This window comes from Parasteatoda tepidariorum, chromosome 9 (assembly GCF_043381705.1).
Source record: "Parasteatoda tepidariorum isolate YZ-2023 chromosome 9, CAS_Ptep_4.0, whole genome shotgun sequence".
In the NCBI taxonomy this organism is placed as follows: domain Eukaryota; kingdom Metazoa; phylum Arthropoda; class Arachnida; order Araneae; family Theridiidae; genus Parasteatoda; species Parasteatoda tepidariorum.
Genome location: NC_092212.1, coordinates 2,966,261 through 2,990,149, shown reverse-complemented (window position 1 = coordinate 2,990,149; position 23,889 = coordinate 2,966,261). Strand labels below are relative to the sequence as shown.

Sequence of the window (23,889 nt, the reverse complement as noted above, 5' to 3'; positions counted from 1 at the left end):
TTTTTTTTAAAAAAAACAAATTATAATTTATTTTGATAACATTTCTTCCGCATTTGAACTCAAACTGAACTTACTTTTCTTTAACTTTAAAATACTGATGTAGGTGGAACAGAATATCATTCAAAGCTTCGCCTGCACTACAAACTTTTGGAAACATTTTTAAAGCTTATTTGCAACAGGAAGAAAAAAAGCAACAGACTACATACTTTGCTAGTCAAATAGTATTTAATCTCACAATAAAATAAAAAAAGGAAAAAACTGTACACTCTAAAATCACAGGGTGATGGCTATTTTTTTTTTATTTAGTCCATCGTACTGAGGGCCAAAGTTGGCACCTGAACTTTGGCAGGAGAATATCTTTGGCGAAGGGTTACAATCTGGCACACAGCAACCACTTTGTCAGTAAACAAAGATGCCTGGATTTGGCCTTGAGAGCAGTTGTGTAGAAGCACATCCAACAACTAGCTCTTAGGGGAGGTCGAGCTGCAGAAGAAAGAAAATTAATAATAAATCGATAACATGTAACAAAGTTAAAACAATATCCCTCTCCCTCCACATAGTTTTTTCATACTTATATTTTTTTTTAAAAATAGAATAATCGTACAAAATTGGCGACTTTTGTTAAGTTATAAACTTCTCTTTTCAACTTTGGTTCTCATCTAGTCGAGACTAATTTTATTAAAATTTGATGCACAGATGCTTATATCTGGAACTAATTTTGATGTTCCAGATAGGTGACTTCTCCACTTCTTGTAATCGACTTTTTGAGGGTCAACAACTTACTGGATCTTGTCTGACCTCGTCGGACAATTAGAGGATAAGCAACAACAACAACTAATTTTGAAAAAGATATTGACTGTGAAATTAAAGACAGTAGTAAAAAAAGAACTTGCCATAGTTTGCATGAGTATGGTAAGGAAAACTGGCTGGTGAATAATGAATTTAGCCTCCAATTTTATGTTAGTTCCTTGATTGTTTTTTTTTTTTTTTAAAGCATCATTTACCCAAACATGATTTTTTCTTTAAAAACTTAATATCTCCCTTCATTTCTAACATATAATAGAAACAATATTTAAAAGCAGAAATTGTCAGAAGGGTAATTTTTAACTTTTCTTTTTCAAGAAGATGAAAAGATTGAGAAAAAAAATATCCATTTTGATCGACTGAATTCATAAAAGAACTATTATACACAACAATGCATTTATATATGCAGGGTAATATAGTCTTTTAGTACTTTTCACATTACAGCAATCAATGCATCTAGGCTTGTTTACTATTCCATAAACACAAGCAACTGATACTTTCATTGTTCAATTTTTAGGAACTACGGAACTAGGATGTTAAAACTATACATACCAATCATGACAGACTGATTATCAAAGCACTATTAAATTAATAAAATACTGAAAATACAAATCTAATGTCATTTATAGTGAGTTAAATAGGTTGAATTAATCTCTATTTATACGTTAAGAGGAATTTCTCCTCCCGACTGCGAATTCAACTGTTGAAGGGGTGGAGGGAGGAAAATTCTTTTACTCCTCTTTATTTAATTTTTACAAATAAAGTGGAGGATATTTACTCTTATTGGCAGTATCTTTTGAGAGAGGAAAAATACACACAATTTGAGATACTGTGTGTGTGTTGTATTTCGAATTTCTTTTAATTTTTTTTTTTTAAAACAAAATTTTGCCAATACAGTTCTGAAAATAGCAGTTTTTGAATAGTAGCTAAATAGTATACAGTTATTCGTTTTTAGATTTTTGAAAACTTTTTTTTTTGCGCAATTTATGTTGTAAGAAATTTTTTAACGTCATCCGTCTCGGTTTTCCTCAGTTTAAAACTGGGTATTTGTAGTTTCTAGTACTTGGTTAACTGCATAAAGAAGAGGAAATGAGATGAATTTTTAAGAAATGTTTCACCAGCTAGAATGAAATTTTCAGTTAAGAATACAATAGGTGGTCACTTCAATAGACTTCCTGTTCATTTGTTGCTCTAAACAGGTGTTGGGAGTATAGTTTAAGAATTAATCAAATCTTGCTGGCAGTTTGGAGTGAATGAAGGAGGTTTTATCCCTCTTTGAGACATCAATTAGAATTGTGATTTGTTTGACAGAGAAGATTTTCCCTCCTGTTGTGCTATTATCTTTGATAAGAAAAAGTTTCAAAAACCTAACACATTAGTGTGTCTTTCTCTAAAGTAGAATAATCATTGCTTACTTCAGTGAATACCCGAAAAAGAATGATTTGTAACCGAAAAAAAAAAATAAAGTTTTAAAAGAAATAAATTTCAAAAATCCCAAACTAAAATAGCAAATTAGTTTGGAATTTTGAGGATTTAAAAATAAAAAAAATTAAAGTTTTTGAAAGTAATAGGCAAGTCATGTAAGTCTTAATTTAAGAAGGTTTTCTTAACAATTTAAAATGTAAATTTTTTTTGTTCCACTGTTAATTCAGTTCATATCATGGATCTCTGTTTAAGTGAGTAGGGCATAAAATATCAACACACTCATTCTTGGTTCAGATAAATACTCAGAAGTTCAAACAATAGCGCAGAATAAAAAAAAAATTTCTTTCTGACTGCAGTGAATATTTCTTTGAAGGTTAAGATTTTCGAAAAAGTAAATAAAAACAGTGAAATGGGTGTAAGGGATTAATAATTTTACCATACAAATGATTAGAGAAAATCTGGACCTAGTGAATTTGATAACAATAAGCGATTGATAACATTAACTGGGATCAGATTAAGGGGTATTATCCTTTTTCAGACAAACTTACCATGGATAACACCACAGACTTGCATCCTTCTTTGTAGGGATTATCTGTTGAATAATCAATGGTTATTTATTTAAATCTGTGCCAGATCACCCCTTACAATTCTGTTACCTTAAAAAATAAACGAGTTTCTTAACAACAGTTCCAATATATATATATTTTTTAGTTAAATAATAATTCTTGGGCCATGCATCAAGCACATGCACTGTCTTCATGCAAATCAAATAGTGCCAGGCACTAAAAACGGACATCAAAGCAAAAGTTGATATAGTTCTTGCTTTCTAACATTCATTATGATTAAGGCCTATTGTATTGATTTAAGATTTCTGGAAGTTTTTCCAAAACTTCCTTTGTTTAAGATTTCTGGAAGTTTGTGAATTTACGGAAACTAGTTGGCATAAACCACCTGGTTGGCAAGGTGTTGGACTCACGCTTGTGAGAAAGGGAGTTCGAATCCAGCCGGCCGAAGACTCCGTGTAGTAAATGGTGACCGGCGCACGTTAAATCCGCTGGATCACAAAGTCCTCCATATTCCCAAAACAAACCAATACCTCTGGGGGTACTTAATTGGAGATGGATCGTTTCCTGGTTTAGGTCATAACTATGATCTGTGGATGAATGAACGGATCCACCCTATAAACAGGTGTGGCGTATGTGTGTGGCAGAAGTCGAATTTTTGGACATTGATGGCGCCACTGGAAAACAAAAAAAATCGTACTCCCACTGCCTTAATGGCCAACGACAACAACAAACCACTAAAAGATTAGAAACAACATGAATAAGGTCTGGATTTTGATAACATTTACTGGTTTGTGAGGGCTTTTTTTCCTTATTAAACACATATTTTTAGACTTTGAGGTATTTTTTATTTTAATTTTAGATTTTTTTAACTTTCAGATTTTTTTTATTTTTGGCATTGTATGATTTTTTTAATATTAAATTTTCTCAAATTACTCTATTATTGCAATAAATCGATTCTCAATTTTATTGCAACCTTACTTTCTTTATGTCATATTTTCCTCTCCGCTTTAAACATTTCAAATTTTAAAGATAATTGCATCTTGATTTCTAAAAATATACGAATTTGAAAATAATTATATGTAAAATTTACAAACGCATTGATGTTTAAGATTGTAATTTTCATTTATTTATACAAGAATTTCCTTTTATTTAAAGTTTTTAATAAGTTTTTATGGAGATTTTTTGTATTCAAATACAGGTTCTATTCAGGGAATTGTTTAATTGCTGTGTTTTGTTTTCAATCTTAGATTCAATCGCAAATGCGCTGTTATAACGAAAACTAATAAGTCCAAAATGATGTGTTGAAGTTATGAAAGTTAATACCAATTTTTTTCTCTTTGTTTTTGAGACTTGAGGCTTTTTAAAATAAAGCATGAATACTCACCTTTTAAATAAAACTATAAAAACAATTAAAAAATAAAACTAATTTTTAATAATGTTAAATCATGGCCATTCCTGCACTTAAGGGACAAAATGAAGTTGAATACTTTCAGACTTTTCAAAAGTCAAGTTTGAAGTCTAGTTCACCTGTCAAGTTCTCAGTTATTTAAAAAAAATATCTTTCATCCCTGTCGTCATTTGTAAATGAAAGTATTAACAAATTTGAAGCAAAAAATAAAGTTTTGAATTCCTTCAAAATATTAAAATTTCTTGAAGTAGTCAATTTTTTATAGTTGCTAACAATATATATAATATTTTAATTATTTTTTTTGAATATTTTAATCCAGTTTGTGTCATGCAAAATATTTGAGAAATAAAATCTCAAAATAATTAACATTATAACACAATCATAACAAACATATTTATAAAAACATTATTTACAGTTGCTTGATTTTGCAATAAAAACAAATGATTTTAACAATCAAATTAAGGATAGCTTAAAATATTTTTGGCTTTTGATTATGTTTCGAGTAATCAGAACTTGACTGAATTTCATTTAAATTCTAGCTTTGATAATTTTAAAATCTAAGCAACACTTCGAAACTTAAGAGCAAAAAAGGAATTGAAAGCCTAATTCTTATTAAAAGTTTCAAAATTTCTATTTTCGTTTAAAAATCTTTTAAGAATTATTAAACTAATGCAGAGTTTTGTTGCAAAGTCTGTTACTCACAAATCGATAAAGACAAAACATAAAATGTAAGAGCGTTAAACTTTTTTTTTGTGAAACTTACGTTTGAATATTTTCAGTGTTCTCTCTAAGCGATTTTTTAAGGGCGGTCTATCCTGCCTGCCCTTTGAAAGCAATAAATGCGCCCTTTCTCTAAAAATAAGCCGCCATCCCTGAAACTTTTTATTCATATTCCAGAGCCGCGATGGATCAGGGGATAGAGCGTTAACCTTCCAATGAGGTGAACCTGTTTGGAAACCCAGTGATGGCTGGTCGATTCGAATCCGCAGCCAGCTTGCACCGACTGCAGTGCTGATGTGAAATATCCTCGGTAGTAGACGGATCTTGGGTTAGAGTCCCTTTTCCGCCAGGCTAACCATGAGAGGTTCTGGTGGTCTTCTCCGTGTAATGCAAATGCGGGTTAGTTCCATAAAAAAGTTTTACACGAAGGTAAATTTCTCCCAATAATTAATCCAGGAGTTCCCTTGTCTTCTGGATTGGGTTCAAAATGACAAGGCTATGTAGTTGAACATTAGTAGTCGTAAACCCAAAAATTGGGTTGGCTGTCAATGACGGATATAAAATATACAATACAATATTTATATTTCATTTAGAAAAACTATAATTCACCGTCTAAATAATTACACTTGGGTAAAATTATCTGTGTTTATAGGTTTATTTCTGATTGCTATTACAAATACTTACTTTGTTAGGACTATTCTTAATTGGTTAAATTTTTAAGAGTATATATTTTTTTTGGGAGATATTAATACATTTTTTAATGTGATTTGAAATTTACAACTGTCTTTTAAACTAATACCTTTTTTTCAAAAAATGCACCTTTAAATGTTCATTTTCTTATAATTTTCAGTTTTAAATTATCGAGGAAAAAAAAAGATCTCAAGTTATATATCAATTAATCATTTTTTGTTAGTTTACTTTCTAATATGCACATAGATTGCCTTTCAGCATGCCTTAAATTATTTTATAAACTACAAATTTTCTTCTTATTTTGATAATGAGAGAGAATTACTTTTTGAAATACACACATAAAATAGTTTTTTCTTTCTTTTTTTCAATGAGCTGCACAATCGGTCTTGCTGATGAGCAGACCTAGTGCGTTCTCCAGAGGTGGTATCCACTCTTTCAGGACCACCACAATGGGTGAGATACCCCATTAAATTTGGTCATGTTAATTTCGACGTCTACTTTCTGCCACACTAGATGGCAGCACCAAGACTCTATTTGGATGCTAAAGTGCACTAGGAATTTAATTTTGACGGAAATGCCAAGAGCCAATAAGACACTCCAGGAATCTTTTACATGCCGTATAATCACACGACATGGCCGCCGACATATGCCTGGGCCGGGGATCGAACCCGCAGACTTGGGCTCAGAAGGCCGACGACAAACCAACTGCGCCACCCAGCCACACATAAAATAGTATAAGAGGTTAATTTAGAACTTGTTGTGGATAAAATTCAGTTATTATATAATATAACATATTTTGACAAATTTTTACGGTGTCTAGTGAGTGACCTTTTCCGAGAGGAAAAGACCTTGTTTATTCCTAGAGAGAATTCTGCATTCTAGCTTAAAGAGTGATTCTCACCCAAAGGATTTAAAATCATAAAAGTGTTCATTGCAGAAAATATCATAAATTAAATAAATCTAACAGAATAATATAATGAAGAAAATAATATAGAAAAATTATGTAGTGATGAATGTTTTATGCAAATGCTTGTAGAAATTTACTGTTCCTCAATTCTTTTTTTTCAAATGTGCTGCCTCTTTAGAAACAGCTCTTAACTTGCCTAAATGACTCCATAATTTCTCATTCACATGCCAAAAGAAGAAAAAAAGTTAATCATATCAATTTATTTGAAAGAAAAAAGCCTTAAAGATGCTTCTTATAACTATCATTGACAATTGTTTTCTTCCCTTTGTGAAGTAAAAACAGAATAGGAACATTTTTATTGATAAATCGTGAATTGTTCAACAACCAATTCCATGTTAAAGCAAGGAGGGTGAATACAAAATTCACAAGTCTAAAACACATTTGATCTTTCGTAATAATATGGATTACAAATGATCTTTCGATTGTCTCCTTTAAAAAGTTTTTGCAAGAAACAAAAAGAATTAAATAATTTTTTTAAGTGTTTCCACAGAATTAGGAAATAGAAGTTTGTTTTTATTAAAGATAATGAGCTATCATGACATTTTATTAATTCATAAAAAAAATTTTTTGTTGTTCTTATTTACAGCATAATACGTCAAGGAGCTACGCAAGTAATGTCAAAATTCATCGATTTCTCCAAAAGTTCTGTTCATTTTTTTTTCTTCGTTATATATCTTCCAATATCTATTATGTCTCCATTATTACTCAGTTCACTAAGAAGCAAACTGAAAAGTAACAAAAATCAATAAATCAATGATGGGAGCTATTAGATTTCTCATAATTATCTCTTAAAAAACGATTTTTTTTTAAACATAGAGCGAAGTCTTTAATGGTTTTTATAACTAACCAATATTTTAAAAGATGTTGGATAATGAGATATTTTACAACAAAAACTCTCATTCTAAGAGTTATATTCATATTGAACAAATATTTTCTTCAACAAAGCAGTGTTAACCTCTTAACAATCGGTTAATTTTCAAGAAAACGGTCATAAACGTGCCTATTTTTTTTATACACGTATATTACACACATGTTTGATAATAATATATATATATATATAAACATAAAAAACTTCAACTAATCTTTTTTTATGTTATTTCTTCATCTCAATTTATTATTCAAAACTATGTGCTTTATCATACTTTAATATTCACATTCTGTCCTTTATACTAGTTTTAGTTCAAGTATGCATTGTATATAATTAACATTTTAAAGTTTTTCCCTTTACTAATTTGTGAGAAACATACTTTTCTCTGGACCTATGTAATTGACCAATTGCAATTTTTCATGTTTCTCTTTTTCTCTAAGATAAAATAATATTACGGATTTATTTTGCAAGATTTCCCCTAATTTTTATTGGAGAGCACTTTGATTTGTGTGTCACTTGGATGACTGTTCTCTCTCTTAAAATAGTTAAATAAATATTGTGCCCACCTTCCATTGCCTAAGACCTGTTTTTATTCTTCCTCTCAGCAACGGTTTTAGATACATATACAATAAATACGATCCTAATACATTAAAAGCCAAAAATAATTTTTTACGAAAACTACCCAAACGAAGTCTAGCGAAAATTGTTCAGAAAAGTTGACAGTCTTAAGATTAGGTTTTATATCTTAACAGTTAAATTTTCAGGCTTGCCGTAGAATACTTTGGTTTTATTTGTTTTTGGTGCAAGAATAAGCTGAAAATAATATCAAATACATAATAAATTGGTTGTAATGAACCTGAACTATTATAAACGTTGAGAATTGGTTATCACGTAAATACATTTTCTTTATTATTGAATTAAGTTATCATATTTTGAAATGAAAAGTTCAACAGGAAAACAAAAATGCCGTTTATAAATACAAATCCTCTTCATAATTTATTCAATACATTATAATTAGAAAAAATATTTATATGAATTAAATTATCTATCTATCTATCTATCTATCTATATATATATATAGTCAGACCTCGATATAAGGTCACCCCGCATATAAGGCCAATTTTCCAATGTCCCGGCTCACTGAATAGGAATTCTTTGTTACAGATTATCGGATATATGGACGAGTTTTAAAAATCGTTATCGCTTATAAGGTCATTTTTATTAGAGGCGAGGGAAGCTCTTTTCGAACAAAAGCCTATTTAACTTCCTTACAAGGCAATTACTCCTCTCGAGTTCTAGGAAAATGTTGCAGCCAACGAACAAGCTACAATTTCTGCAATTGTTTCGCTAGTTGTGGACAGTGAGGACAATGACAGTGATCCTGAGACTGTAACTGTAACCCAAGTGGAAGCCTTCAATGCAACAAATGTCATACGAAATTTTTTTACAAACCATGAGGGAGTTGAGCATTTTGAGAAGTTACAAAATCTAGAAAACATTGTTCGAAAAATGAAACCAAAAACGAGACAGACCTGCAAAAATGATTATTTTAAATGAGGTAAGATGTAATGTACGTATGTACACTTTGAGGAAATATGTAAACAGCTTTATTTTAATTTAAAAATCTAACTTTCTTTAATTTGCTACTAATTCTGCTAAAATTTATTGACTTAAATATTTAATTTATGGCCGATCCCTTTCGTTCGTATTATCATTTTAAAAAAAATCATAATGTGTACTATTTACGTGCTTAGTTATGAACTGCTAATGAATCTGTTAAAAGGTCACCCCTCTTATAAGGTCACTTTTGTGATGTTCTTTAGGGTGACCTTATATCGAGGCCTGACTGTATATACAGAATTTTTTTCATTGTCACTTTACTTCAATAATTTATTAAAAATAATTTAATTAATTTAGTATTTGTATGTAAATAAAATTACAGATTTCAAAAAACCATTAATGGTAAAAGAAATGTTCTTAACTCTCCTAATTTCTGTAACCTTTTCCATGAAACCCATGGGCTACATGGAACATCTTGTGGGAATACTTAAAAAGGTAGTATACTAATAAGTGGTATACTTAAAAAGGTTTCACTGTAATACACTTATGATGACTGCTTAATGAAATAGCAGTAATCTCTAAAAACTTTTCATCATTGGATCAGTTTGATATTTAATGTAAATACATAATGCAAGTTAAATAAAACCTCATTTATCTGATTTAAAGTTTTTTCATATTTTTAATTTTTAAAATGAAAAAATTTGATTTAATATTTTTAGAAAAGTATTATGTTATACTAAAGAGCTAATTTCTTTAGTTGAACACATAGAGCAATTAAAGGAACAAAAAAAAATATTGCTTAAAAAATATTTTGGTCTAGAATTTTTTTTCTTCGAACAATTTATAACTTTTGAAATTTCCTCTTAGTCCATTTCACTTAGTCATTGCTAATTAATTATTGAATGGATTACAGTATTGTAGATTAGAATTGACCATGCTTAAAATCAGATGAATGAATAATTGTGAAACTACAAGATTTGTTACTAAATTGGGTGAAAGCAATAAATAACTGAATGACCCCTGAATTCATCACCACAAAAATTTGATAATGTAAAATAGCAACCTAATTCAGTTTTCTTTTTTATAAAATGACTGAATTCCCATAAGAGTTTGCAAAAAAGCAGGTGAGGTTATTTGCCTGAACCATGCATTATAATAATTAGTGGGTATTCCCCTAGTTTGAACTATCAAATCTTGCGATTATTACTAATATTAACAATTAAAATAAAATGATGTATAAAAATCTAAATCTTTCGATTCCTCAAGTCAATAATTTTAAAATCTGCATTCATATTCGTAGAAAATAGGGTGTTCTATAGACACAGAAAAATTAGGAATACCAGGACAAAAAGCTATAAATAAGGAGAAAATATTTTACAACAGGAATATCAGGATAGCTCTGAACCTTGCTTAATGATCTTCCATTAAACTTTTCAATTGATTTCAGTGTTTAAAGTTTAGGTTTGGCTATTTTTAACTTACAAAAGTGATTTAATTCAATTTTAGGTCAATCTGTCACCTATAACACTACAAAAAAAAAATTCTAAGCATAAAATTATATTCAATACTTTACAGCTAAAATAGATATACTAATAGATAATTTTAAAATATTTGAAACCAATAGCAGAAACATCCAACAAAACAGGGATATTCCTTATCATGCAGTTAACAAACATTCATGAAAGCTTGAACTAAGGGATAAAAACAGTTCACATGCAAACAAATTAAACCAGTAACAGGACACAAAATGTTAACTGAATTCACACAGTTTAATTTTAAAACAAGGTAAATCATTCCAAAAATAATTCTAATATATCTTGATTTTTTTTATTTGGGGATATAATCTATCTGCTAAAAAATTGTATGAGCAAAATACTATTTGCAATTGCAATAAATGTATAAAGGCCTCTAACGCAAAATAATGTATTAGTTTTTTTTAAAAAAAAAGATATATTCAATTAATATTGCATTCATAGTTCAATAAGAAAAACATTCTGACAACAGTCGACTGTGTAATAGGAAATCATGGAGCATTATTAGCAATAAATATAAGTAATAACATTTAAATTCTAAGCTTTAACAATTTTTTTAATGGAAAATATTGAATAATAATATAGTTCATAAGAAACTTTTAACCCACTAGTAAAAGTGCAGCAACTTCAAAGATAAAATAAGTATCATGCAATAAAAAAAATGATTTAAGTTACTTTAATAATAACCCCTCCCCCAATAAATTTTTCTTTAATAAACTAAAGCCACATGAAAATGTTATTAAGTAAGGCTAATCTTAGATTAAATAAAGCTCACACAATATCTTTAGCCCAATTAAAAGTATAGCATTTTTTTGACAAAACAGTCAAATAAATATTTTTTTTTTTTAGTTTATATTTCAATATGAATTTAACATTCTCTAAACTAGCTTAAAAAAGTAAAAATGCTTAACAAAAATTTTTAAAGACCTTCTTAAAGCAATTATTAAATTTGAAAATCTATATTAAGTGATAATTTAACCAATAAGGTTAGATAGATCTGAGACAATAATAAAAGAAAGGAAAATTTTAAGAAATATTTCCGGTGTAGTTTGTGAGGATGTACATTGGAGGATCAGAACAAATAAAGAAATTTATGGTAAATATTAGAAACTAGAGATTGTTACAACTGTAAGAATAAAAAGAATCCAATGGTTTGGATATGTTATAAGACAATTAACTTGAAAAGATGTGTTAAAAGATTATTAGATGGAAAACAAGGGATGGAAGGAGCCAATAAGAGAAGACTGTAGTGCCAAATTGATGGTTATGATTACAAATGAAGTTTAATTTCAGTTACATATTTTTCTAAATTTGTAAACGATAAAAATACAACACATCTTTCAAAACTGAGTATTACACAGTTCGATTAACAGGAAACAAAAATTTTTATTTTAAATTTATTTTTAAACACAAAAGAGTTATTTATATACAAATTTTTTCTTGAGAGAGGAAAACCTNTTTTTTGCCGACTGTACATTGGAGGATCAGAACAAATAAAGAAATTTATGGTAAATATTAAAAACTGGAGATTGTTACAACTATAAGAGTAAAAAGAATCCAATGATTTGGATGTATTAAAAGACAATGAACCTGAAAAGATGTGTTAAAAGATTATTAGATGGAAAACAAGGCGCATCTAGAGAAAGAGGAATGGTTGCCAAACCAATGAAGTTTCTGATTTACCCTTCCATTTTAAAATCCTACTATAAGCTATGAACAAACTTATTAACAAATTTTTACATTTGATTTATGAGCTCAGTAGATAAATAAAGTTTATGGATCGTTAATGTGACATAAAGAAATGTCCCTGCAAGCTACAAGAACTCATGCTCAACAGTGTGGTGATCACTGATCTGGTGGATGACCTTGACCTGGATGGAAGGAGCCAATTGAAGAGGACTTAAAATTACAAAATTCAAGAAAAGTGTGACCAACAGAAAAGGATGGTCCAAAGTCTTAAAAGAGGAAGGGCTCTGCAAGGGCTGTAGTGCCAAAATGATGGTTATGATTACAAACGAAGTTTAATTTCAGGTACATATTTTTCTAAATTTGTAAACCATAAAAATACAACACATCTTTCAAAAGTGAGTATTACACAGTTTGATTAACAGGAAACAAAAATTGTTATTTTAAATTTATTTTTAAACATAAAAGAGCATACGGCGTTATTTATATACAAATTTTTTTCTTGAGAGAGGAAATCCTTATATACACATATTGTAATTGCAAAGACTAAAGGAGAGGGGCAAAGAAACTTACTTGTTGCCAAATATTAAATCTGCGTCAGGTGCCCCTTTTGGATGGTGATACTTTTGCCTCCTGTCTCGATTGAGATTCATCACGGATGGCCTTTGTTGCGAAGCGAGCATTTCTGAAAACAAATAAAACTAAATGTTAATTTGATGCATGTTCTTTTCTGTTAGTTGAATACAAAGATTATTTAACCCACTGGACTTTTATTATTATTGGGGACAAACTGGGCACCCATCGGGTTTACAGCAAATGCCACTGCTCGTTTTTGTACATATAGGATTGTGTCACCCGGTTGCTAAGCAAGCAATTCATTCATTTATTATGCTCACTTTCTATTTTTTTTTTACTGAATTGCCAGTATAAAGTTTGTGTTAATTTAAGGAACACAACAATAGAAATAAAATTATATAAATAAGTACTGTCAAAGTACTCTTTAGACGGGCCTTGCCATGGCTGAAAATAAAGTTTGATCCAATATTAAAAAGAAGAAAAAAAATCAGGTCATATTTTGGTATGTTTTGGTTTGTAATCAGGGTATTTTAAATGCATAAATACTAGACCATTTTAAAGAAAAGAAAATAAACAGCTAAAAAAAAATGGTGTCATCTAAAACTCTGAAAAATTTACTTTTGTATGGCATATTGATTTGAAATTTAAAAAAAAAGAAAACATTCATTTCAAAACATACAAAAATTTGAGTGCATCAAAACTAATACTAGCGAGAAAAAAAACAGTGAATTACCCTTTGAATTTTATGATTACTTTTACAACCTAAGAAAAGAATAATCACGACACGGAAAGTATTCACTACGATCCGAAAAGAGACTGTGATACAACATTACTTCACATTTTTAGATAATGAAGACTGTTAGTGAAAACTTGGAATTTTTATTTTAAAAAAAAAGCTATTCAAAATGAAAAGCATGGAGGAAATAAAAACTTTTTTCATAAAAGGTGAAATAAGTTTCTCAACCAAGTGGAAGAGTGATACCCAAAACCTCTTTTCTTAGGTCAAAACTGAGCTTGCACTCTTTTAATGATATTAAAAAACGCCCAATACCAAAATTGCACATCATGTGGAGTAAACAACTTTAATAGTCACAGATTAAGCCGTGGTGGCTTAGGGGAGAGAGCGTTTGTCTTCCAATGAGGTGAACTGGGTTCGAATCCCAGAAGTGGCTGGTAGATACAGATTCCGCACTCGCCTTGCACTGACCACAGTGCTGATGTAAAATATCCCCAGTGGTAAACGGATCTTGTGGGAACTTCTCATGGTTTTCCTCTCCTTGTAACACAAATGCGGGTTAGTTCCATCAAAAAGTCCTCCACGAAGGCAAACTTTCTCTTAATACTTGATCCAGGAGTTCTCTTGTCTTCTGGATTGGGTTCAAAATGACAAAGTTATGGAGTTGAACATTAGTAATCATAATTCCAAAATTGGATCGGCTATTCAACGATTATAAAATAAAATAGTCACAGATTGAGCCATAGTGGCTCAGGAGATAGAGCCTTCCCCTTCCAATGAGATGAACTGGGTTCGAATCCCAGTGAAGACTGGTCTCTACGAATTCAGCACGCAGATCGCACCGACCTCATAAAATAACCTCAGTAGTAGACGGATCATGGGTTAGAGTCCCCTTGTTGTCAAGCTAACCATGGGAGGCTCTTGTGGTCTTCCTCTCCATGTAACGCAAATTCGGGTTAGTTCCATCAAAAAGTTCTCCACCAAGGCAAATTTCTCCCTACTTGATCCAGGATTTCCCTTGTCTTCTGAATTGGGTTCAAAATGACAAAGCTAAAGAATTGAACATGAGTAGTCGAAAGCCCAAAATTGGGTTGGCAGTTTAACAATTGTTGAAAAATAAAATAGTCACAGATTATTTTGGGTGCAAAATAAAAGTTTACATATAATAGACAATATAATTACAAGAAAAAAAATTTACTGTAATATTTTGTAGAATAGGAGCCATAACAGGATCCTAGCAGCAGTATTTAATCTTTATATCAATCATATTTTGGAGTTCAGCAAGAGCATAATTAGGTTTTTTTTATTTAAAAATAATGAAATTATAATATGGAAGAAAGATTTTATTTTTTCAAAATCGATTTAAGAGACCACAAAAAGTGTCTTGATTTCTAACCCAAATCAAAAAGTTCAATATATAGAATTCCAAAAAGGGGAAGAAGAAAAAAACATTTGTTCTTCTTAAGTATCCTATGCACAAGGAACACCTACTGTGCTTGACCTTGGCTTCAGGTGTCTGTGACTGGTTTATGATAAAAAGAGGCGTAAAATAACAACAACAAAAAAAGGAAACAATTTTTCTTAAAGGTTGATGTTTAATAAGAAGACTTGACTCAGGAATTATTCTTTCTTTTGAGAAAGGAAGATAATGAAATGGGTTTTTGCTTTTACGCCTATTCCTTTTCATTTAATACATGTTTTTTATTAAAAAAACAACATACTGGTTTTGACATTGATAGGTCTAGTTTTTCTTATTTCTTTCTTACCGAAAGAAATGTAAAAAAGAAAAATTCCAAATGATTCCTTTAAAATTGTGTTTGTTAAAATGGTACATTCTGAACAAAATAAATAAATAAAAAATCAGGGTTATCAGGATAAATGCTAAAAATCAGGACAGTATATTTTTAATCAGAAAAAATCAGGAAAACTACAAACCCTGGTCTACATTACTTTAATAGTTAGTGAAAATTGAACTTGTAATAAATTAAAAAAATATATGAATAATAGACAAATTTATACTTTATTTACAATTTAACCTAATAAATTGGTTACTTTTTGTGATACATCTTTTAGTACAAAAAAGGTGTTTCAAAACCTTGATAACAATTTTGAATTCTATGCAGAATTTAGTCTAGACCCTAGCTAACAGTAAAGAACCTATCCCAAATATTTATGCTCAGCGTATATTTAAATAATATCTGAACTCAAGACGGAAACAATATTTTTTTATGCTGACATTTATTTAGGCAAATTTGTATGGATAATTTTCAAGTGTTGAATATTTAGGTAAATTTGTATAGATAATTTTTAAGTCAGAAATATTTAGGTAAATTTATAGAGATAATTTTTAAGTGATAAGTGATGAAAGTATATTTGAAGAAAATGCATTTGTAATGTATTTTATAAGTATAAATAAGTAAAAAAATGCGGGTGATATAATGTTTATTAGGCAATGTTAATAAGGTATTTGTATGGTATTAGGCAATGTCAATAAGGTATTTGTATTTTATAAGTTAATTTTTATGTAATAAATTTAAACAAATTTGTTAAAGACAATCTAAATTATCTGTTTAATACAATCTTAATTATCTGATTAAATGATAAATTTAGGCAACTTCGTACAGATATTATTTAAGTGATATGTATTTAGAAATATTTGTAAAGATAATTTTGCCATACTTCAGATTTCAACCTATGTTTTAAACCTAATTTCCTAACAGTACAATACATTAAGAATGATAAATATGCTGTGCTGATTGATTTTCATAAGATTCATAACAATAAAATTAAAAAAAAATTAGTCACATTTGAATCTAGTTTCTTTAATAAACTACATTAAAAGTAGTTGTAGGGAATTTTTACAAACCAGTGGTTTTTCAGATCACTACACAACTCTTTTAAAACAGCAGTGCGTTAGACTAGGAAAACAAATATAGACTACACTAATTCCATTTCCAATTAAAGATTTCCTCTCTCTTTGGTGCTGTTTATCTGTTATTCATGCATCTAGACGGTTTTCGTCGAAATTATAGGTGCGCTTCATTAGTATTTCACTATCATCCTGATTAAATATTTACATGCTGCTGGGGCTGAATTAGAATTCTCATACCAAAAAAATTTTAGATTCCTAGAATATATCGCCCAGCTCTACTTAATTGCTTAGAAAATCTAAAAATTTTCTATTCCTTTAAACCCATTCAGACTGATTAAAAAAGTTATCTCCTATGTTTTGCAATCACACAAATCAGTAAATAAAAAAAAATATTTAATGTTCTCTGCATAGATTTGGATTATTATCTACCCTAAATTATATTTTGAGCAATAATGAGTAAGTGATGGATGCTGAGCATCTTTAAGCACTCTCTAGTGACATCTAAGAGAGATATTGGAAGGCTTGAGCCAAACTTTTTTGACTTATATTATTTTTGTATATGTTTACTTATTGTTTAATAAGGCAACTTGTTATTTGTTTCTACATATGGGTTAGTGCACAGTGTTTTACTCTGGCAAATGATGCACATTGGGTGCTACAGCTAGAACTAACAAGAATTTTTTTTATTTTTATTTGTTAACACAATAGCATACCTTGATAATCTTCCTCTTCTTGTCTTTCATTAATGTTAAGAGTGAGTAACTTCACATGTTGTTTTTCCATTCTCTCAGCCTGAAATAACAGAATTTTTATTTTATTTTTATGAAACTACTAAAAAGGGCAAAAATAAGTCAACTATAATTCAAAACATTCTTACCTCTTCCCTGTCTTTTAGATTTTGTGCTAATTCTGAGGAGACAGGAACAGATAAATTTTTGAACTGTAAAAAGAGTATAAAAAAGAAATTTTTATAAACAAAAATGTAATTTTTTATATAAATTTAAAAAATTAAAATAAGAAAGTGTTAAAGTGATTTTAAGAAGCAAACCTCATAGGATGGTCATGTTTATAAGGATAGCAGCATTGATTTTTGCTCTGGGCACATAGAATTTTTTGCCTACTTATTTTTAAAAGCAGAAATTCTTGTCCATGTCTGAATTCTAATATCATCTGAGAGTTTGAAGACCTTCATGAAATTCAGCAGGTAAAACCTTTGCACAGTTAATATTGTTGATATAACTAATTCCAAAATTATTGAAAATTTTAGACGTATTAAAATAATTTCAATGAATAAAATAAGTAAAGCAAATTAATTATTTTTTGAAAAAATGAGCAGAGTAATAAATTTTTTAATGAGTATCTTTAAAAAAGCTATTTTTAAAAAAAAATTCTGCAGGGGGAATAAAGTCACTTTCTTTAATGCGTTCTATTTTTCAACTAAAAAATTTTATTACCACCCTCCCTGAAAAATATTTTCTTTAACAAGGTTCTAAAACAATATCAGAACTCAGAGCCTCCTGGGTTTTCCCGTAAAGTATCAATAATTTCCAGACCATAATTTTTCTATTTATAGCAATATTATTTATTCAATAAGCAATGAAACTTACTTTTGGACAAAAAATATGTCAAATATTACATTTTGTAAGACTTAAATTTTCACTAGGCGAAGATTTAACATGCAGATTTCAGAATTGGGTACTTGCACTTCAAGAAGAAGAATACCTCCCATACTCACACATGTGACGTCAGCGGCAGCTAATCTTTATATCAGCAAAATGGCGTATTAAAGTTGAGCTAAGTTTCTCTGCATAAGTTTAAATGCTAATTAATGTGAAGTTAGTGAAATACAGAGCCGTATCGCACATCGAATGAGTTGAAATATAATTTGTTCTCGTCTACTTCTTTTATTAAACTTATTATTATTATTTGTATACGCATTTTATTGTAACCGTGATATATTTTTGTTTTGTGCACCTGGCAACTTCGATGAAGAATTAGTTTGTTCATGTTTCACATGGCTTCGTGCCTATATTTGTGTTAAGTCTCTGTGTAAATCTATATTGAAAGAATTGAAATCTTTGAGAAAGAATCTTTGTGGAAGAAATTAGAATGTGTCACTTGAGAAAATTGATACTTGATGGGCTTGGCTTACTCCAAATAGAATTGAAAAAACAGTCGGTAACATAAACAAATATCACATTTCAACAATCAATTAGGATCGAGATACCCACACTACATCACTTGCAGCTATCCCATTAAAATTACTAACTTTTTCGGGTAAGCCTGATCCTGGGGAAAACAAGAAATAGAAAATAATTCATATTTTAAAAATAAAATACCTGTTGTTTATTGCCTTTCCTTGTCATTAAAACGAAATTCATTGTAGGCTTTTCAACATCTTTCAGTTCCAATATTGTAACTGAAACGAAAAGTTTTTTCAATCAATATAAAGATACATGTACACTACCCTACATATAAGAAAATGTTACTGACAATTTTAGGGAAAAATAATTATGAAGTTAAAAAGTAAGACAAATAATAGGACTAACCATGAGCAAGAAGAAATTACTGTGATAAAAATGTGGGGCCATTAAAAAATGGATTATTCATAAAATGGATGGATTATTCATAATGGATATTTGTTCAACTAAATAATAAAATACATAAAATTCTTTCTCAAATTTTATTTCCAAGAATGAGCTAAGAAACTTGGATACAACTTTTTCCTAACCCCAGAAGCAACACCTTATTGCTATTTCAAATTGAAATTTCTTTTCTAATTAAAGTAAAAAATAACTTTTTAAATTTCGATGCTAACAATAACATTTTTTTTAAAAATTTATTATAAAGCATTTTAACAAAAATTTATTTTGAATCTCGCCAATTTGGAGCTCAGGGAAAATACAGTACTTTCCCTATCTGAATTGGACTACACTTTGAATAACAGATGAATCGAATGAAGCTGGTTTAGAAGGAGAAGAAAAACTTGGTACGCTGTTGCACTTTGAAAAACAAACTATATTAAGTACTGATAAAAAAATCATAATATTAATTACTGATTATTTATCCCTTTAAGTACTTTATTTTAAAAAATTTGAATTTTTATTATACAGGGTTCCCACTCTATAATGAGATTGAAATTCAAGGACTTTCCAGGACTTTTCAAGGACCTCAACAAAATTTTCAAGGACCTTAATCTAAGACCAATTTCAAAAATTATTCTCTTCTATTTCACTAGAAGCAACAATGCTTGTTGTGGCAATAATTAATTTCANTTTATAAAAAGGGTCGCCGGCAGTATTGGACAAATTCAAGGACCTATCAAGTTTTTCAAGGACCTAAGACGTTTTTCAAGCACTTTCAAGGACCTAAATTTAGCAACAAAAAATTCAAGGACTTTCAAGGACTCTCAAGGACCGTGGGAACCCTGATAATGCATAAAATTTTGTTATAACCAGCAACTATTTATTTTACCTGGGTAAAGCAACAGTTGCCCTGTACTTAATGGTCAAAACATTGAATATCAGATGGCTCAAATGAAGTTGGTTTGAAGAAAGAAGATAAAAAAAACTTTACTGATAATAAATATTTTGTTCACTCCAAAAATTCATTTAATCTTGGCGTATGCCATATTAAAAATGCTTTTGTAATAAAAATTTAAAAAATATTTCATTTATTGAAGAAATAAATGAGCTACAGTTTTCATTAAGAAATTCTCAGAGCCGCGATGGCTCAGGGGGTAGAGCGTTCGCCTTCCAATGAGGCGAACCGGGTCGAACCGGGAACCCTGTCGATACGAATTCCGCATCTGGCTCGCATCGACCACAATGCTGACGTGAAATATCCTCAGTGGTAGACGGATTATGGATTAAGGTCCCCTTGTCGTCAGGTTAACCGTGGGAGGTTCTCATGGTCTTCTTCATATAACGCAAATGCGGGTTAGTTCCATCCAAAAGTCCTCTACGAAGGCAAATTTCTCCCAATACTCGATCCAGGAGTTCCCTTGTCTTCTGGATTGGGTTCAAAATGACAAGGCGAGGAACATGAGTAGTCCCAAACCCATAAAATTGGGTCGGCTGTTCAACGATGGTTATAAGAAAAAAAGAAATTCTCAGAAAAAAGAATGTGCCTGAATGAAGATGTGTTCAAAAGCTTACAAAAATGGATTTTTTGCAAGCATAAAATAATAATTTGAAAAACATTCCAAACTATTTAAGTGAAGATTTAGTTAACAATTCAAGATTTAGTTAGTTAACTGGTCAAAAGACCGGATATTGTATGTTGTATTATATTGTAAAATGTTGGTATATTTAGTGTAAAGAATTCTTTAGGTGAAAAATTTAATTAATAAATAAAATCGTGCAATAAAATTTTTTTAAATATCTTGAACAAACTAGACAGACACCTTTTTACAAAAAATATGCTAAAACTAAATTTTGATTAATTTACAAGCTATTATTGCATAATAAATTTTTACAGCAATATTTTTTACTGAAATATGTAGAATTTACTTTTCAATTTTGAGCAATTTACAAGCTATAGTATAATGAATTGCTGCATTCACATTTTCTATTAAAATATGTTAAAATTACCTTTCAAATAACTAATAGACAATTCCTGTAGAACAAATTGTTAGTTGAAATGATGAGATTGAATACAGAGTTACCAAATACAGAGAAAAAAAATTCATAATCAAAATAATAAAGCAATTATAAAAATTTTACGAAAAAAATTGTTCAAAATAACTAACAAAATATGTATTGAAAATTGAAAAATAATACATGAATTTTTGATAAATGTGTACCTGTTTTTTTATTGGTTCCTTTAATATTCATTGGGATGACAATGTCTACTTGTGGTTTGACTGACTCCTGATTACGATGCTGAAAGTGAATTATCAAAATTATAAAATTTTATTAATACTACAAATGGAAAACACAAACAATAAATTCCATAAATTTTTTATGTATACATTTTAGCATTTGTTTCGGTAAATATTATTGTAAAAAAGTACATAGAATTACCTTTGTTATACAAATAATCAAAATATTTATTTTCAAAACACTACAAAAATAATTGTATAAGACAAAAACTTTATAGTAATAGATAGCAAATAAAAAAATAAATGTATGCAAACGTATTTTAATATGAGACAATTTATTACATATAAGCACAACAAAGAGGAAAGAAGTTGAATTCGTCAAATATTCATAGTAAAATATGTCTCATCTCAACAATAATTTTTTTTTAAAAATGTTTTTAATATTCCCAGTTTGTTTTATGTAATTTAATGAAATGTTCCCCTTTCTATTTCAAATTGGATTTTCATTTTAAAACTTTTACCTTAGAAAATTTTTATGTCCGTATTTAAAGTTCAACAGTCCTTCACGCATAATTTTACTTTTATATATATTAATTATTTATGTATTGTAATAAGCTATGCTTTATCCAAAGGTGACATTTTTTTCGTCAAAAAAACAATTACTTAAAAGTGTATCTTTACTAAATAACAGTAAAATATACAGAAACACCCAATAGTAAAATGGAGTCCTTAATCTCTGTATAAAGTTTTTGATACTATTTTCTGAAGATTAAAACCCATCTTATGTTCCTTGATGAATGTAACTAAATATTATTCTGGTTAGAAATTTTACAGCTAATTTAAGGAAGCACTACAATAAACATGTTTAACTCACAACCAAATAAAGATTTTTCAGTTATGAAGTTTTTAGAATTATCATAAATTAGAAAATTATATTTTAAAAACTACTAAAACAATAAAAAAAATCAGTGGCTGAAAACATGGAAAAAATAAGAATTTTTGAGGAGAAAGTAAAAATAGAGGAATAAAAATAAATAAAACAGAAAAATATTCTCCTTATATCTGAATAGCTACTAATATGAATATATTATATCTGTATCAAGCAGGTTATGAGAAGTACGAAACAAACCAAACTGTCCAAGCTATTTTCGAACTTGTCTCACTTATTTGAGACGCTATTTTCTTTAGGAAACACTTTCCGTTTTTAAAGTTTTAATGTAAGTTAAAATGTGAATGTCTGAATCCTTACCAGCATGCTCTCGGACAGCATTCTGTCGAAAGCAGTCATGAAATCATCGTCCTCGGCCGTCTGTACCTGCTTTGTGACGGGACGTACGAGGGGTGCATCTTCCGTTCCCTCAGAGGCAGGATCAATATCGCCATCACTTTGGGACATCACAGGTCGACTGTTGTCCACCTCATTCTCATCATCCTGAGTAAATAGAACACATTATCCAATAAATAAAAAATTTTATTAGCAATTTAAAAATAAAAACTAAAATTACATAAAACGTAATAAAACTATATCAGGGAAATGCAACGTCTTTTTGAAAGAGTGCCCCAAATACTAAAAAAAAAATTTAAAAAAAAAGTACAGCGAGAGCCAACATGAGTAAAGTAAAACTGCAGTCATAAAAATGTGACTAACATATTTAAATCATAATTGTTCCCACATCTCTTGTCTTCTCGTATATATCGTTATGCTTTAACAATCCCATCACTATTGCTACCATAAGATATGGATAAAACACTCCAACTAAAAAAAAGCGATTTCCAACAATTATACGAATTAAATTCTTTTTCTATAATTTCTGAGACATTTAGACGGGCGATCAATATTGAATAAATATCCGCTTCCATTTACAGTTTCTGTGAACAGTTATTTTTTTGTTACAACTGTATTAAGCTGAAATGAGAGCATTGCCTCACAGGATGATAAAGACGAAGTGAAAAGACGATGGGGTACAAAATAGCAGAAAGAAGCTTTCCTTCCTTGAGAATTATTCAAGGGGAAGAGTGTAGTGCATCTACCACTACAAAAATGTAATTCCAATTCACTAGTATATAAGACATGTTAACTCAATTCTATGACGGAGTATCTTTTCATAGATGAAAGTTGACACTGTTGATAGCTACCATCTCCACATTGGTGACCTTCGAACATGATGTGAACATGCTTCCTACCTTAAAAGTAACGCCCACTTTGATTGGAATATGCCTCCTTCAATGGATGGTCCACATTGAGCAGTTGACGTATCCTCCTCACGTTGTAGCTTCTCAGTCTCAATCACACACAACATATACACTCAACAGCTAAAGGCAACACAGGAGCGACCACGACCGTGAACTTAATACAAATCTCACAATCAGCAATAAAAAAGTACAGTGATCTTAATACAGCTCCCGACCCCTCTCAAAACAGCAATGATTCATAACTAGTGGTATCCGTTCATTGAATTCTATCACAGATATAATTCTGGAAGGTTGTTGAGCGGTTCTTGAATTCCGGTTATTTGTTGAGCGCTCATCGATTTCATACATTATAAGCACGCCAAAATTTTTCATAAAAGTAAAAAATTTGGATATTTCAGTATATATTAGAAATCTATATTTGTAACTATATTTATAATTAATTTAATTTAATTATTTGGTTTTTA

General features: G+C 29.7%; 1 protein-coding gene across 18 annotated transcripts in view; it reads right to left on the bottom strand.

The window, feature by feature from the left end:
- Nucleotides 1-206: 206 nt before the first annotated feature.
- The window catches only part of LOC107441077 (UPF2 regulator of nonsense mediated mRNA decay), a 72,733-nt gene continuing 49,050 nt past the window's right edge, over nucleotides 207-23,889 (bottom strand). For 14 of the 18 annotated variants that reach the window (XM_071185417.1, XM_071185421.1, XM_071185407.1 and 11 more), the window contains 7 exons: nucleotides 22,482-22,664; nucleotides 21,215-21,293; nucleotides 18,750-18,829; nucleotides 17,288-17,350; nucleotides 17,124-17,202; nucleotides 12,800-12,911; nucleotides 7,087-7,305 (listed from right to left, as the gene is read on the bottom strand). In XM_071185417.1, coding sequence (XP_071041518.1) covers nucleotides 7,230-7,305; nucleotides 12,800-12,911; nucleotides 17,124-17,202; nucleotides 17,288-17,350; nucleotides 18,750-18,829; nucleotides 21,215-21,293; nucleotides 22,482-22,664 — 672 coding nt within the window. In that variant the 3' untranslated portion in view covers nucleotides 7,087-7,229. Of the gene's footprint in view, nucleotides 484-2,777; nucleotides 2,886-7,086; nucleotides 7,306-12,799; nucleotides 12,912-17,123; nucleotides 17,203-17,287; nucleotides 17,351-18,749; nucleotides 18,830-21,214; nucleotides 21,294-22,481; nucleotides 22,665-23,889 lie in introns of those variants that run through there. The other 4 variants (XM_071185413.1, XM_071185416.1, XR_011637729.1 and 1 more) reach the window with 3 other exon arrangements.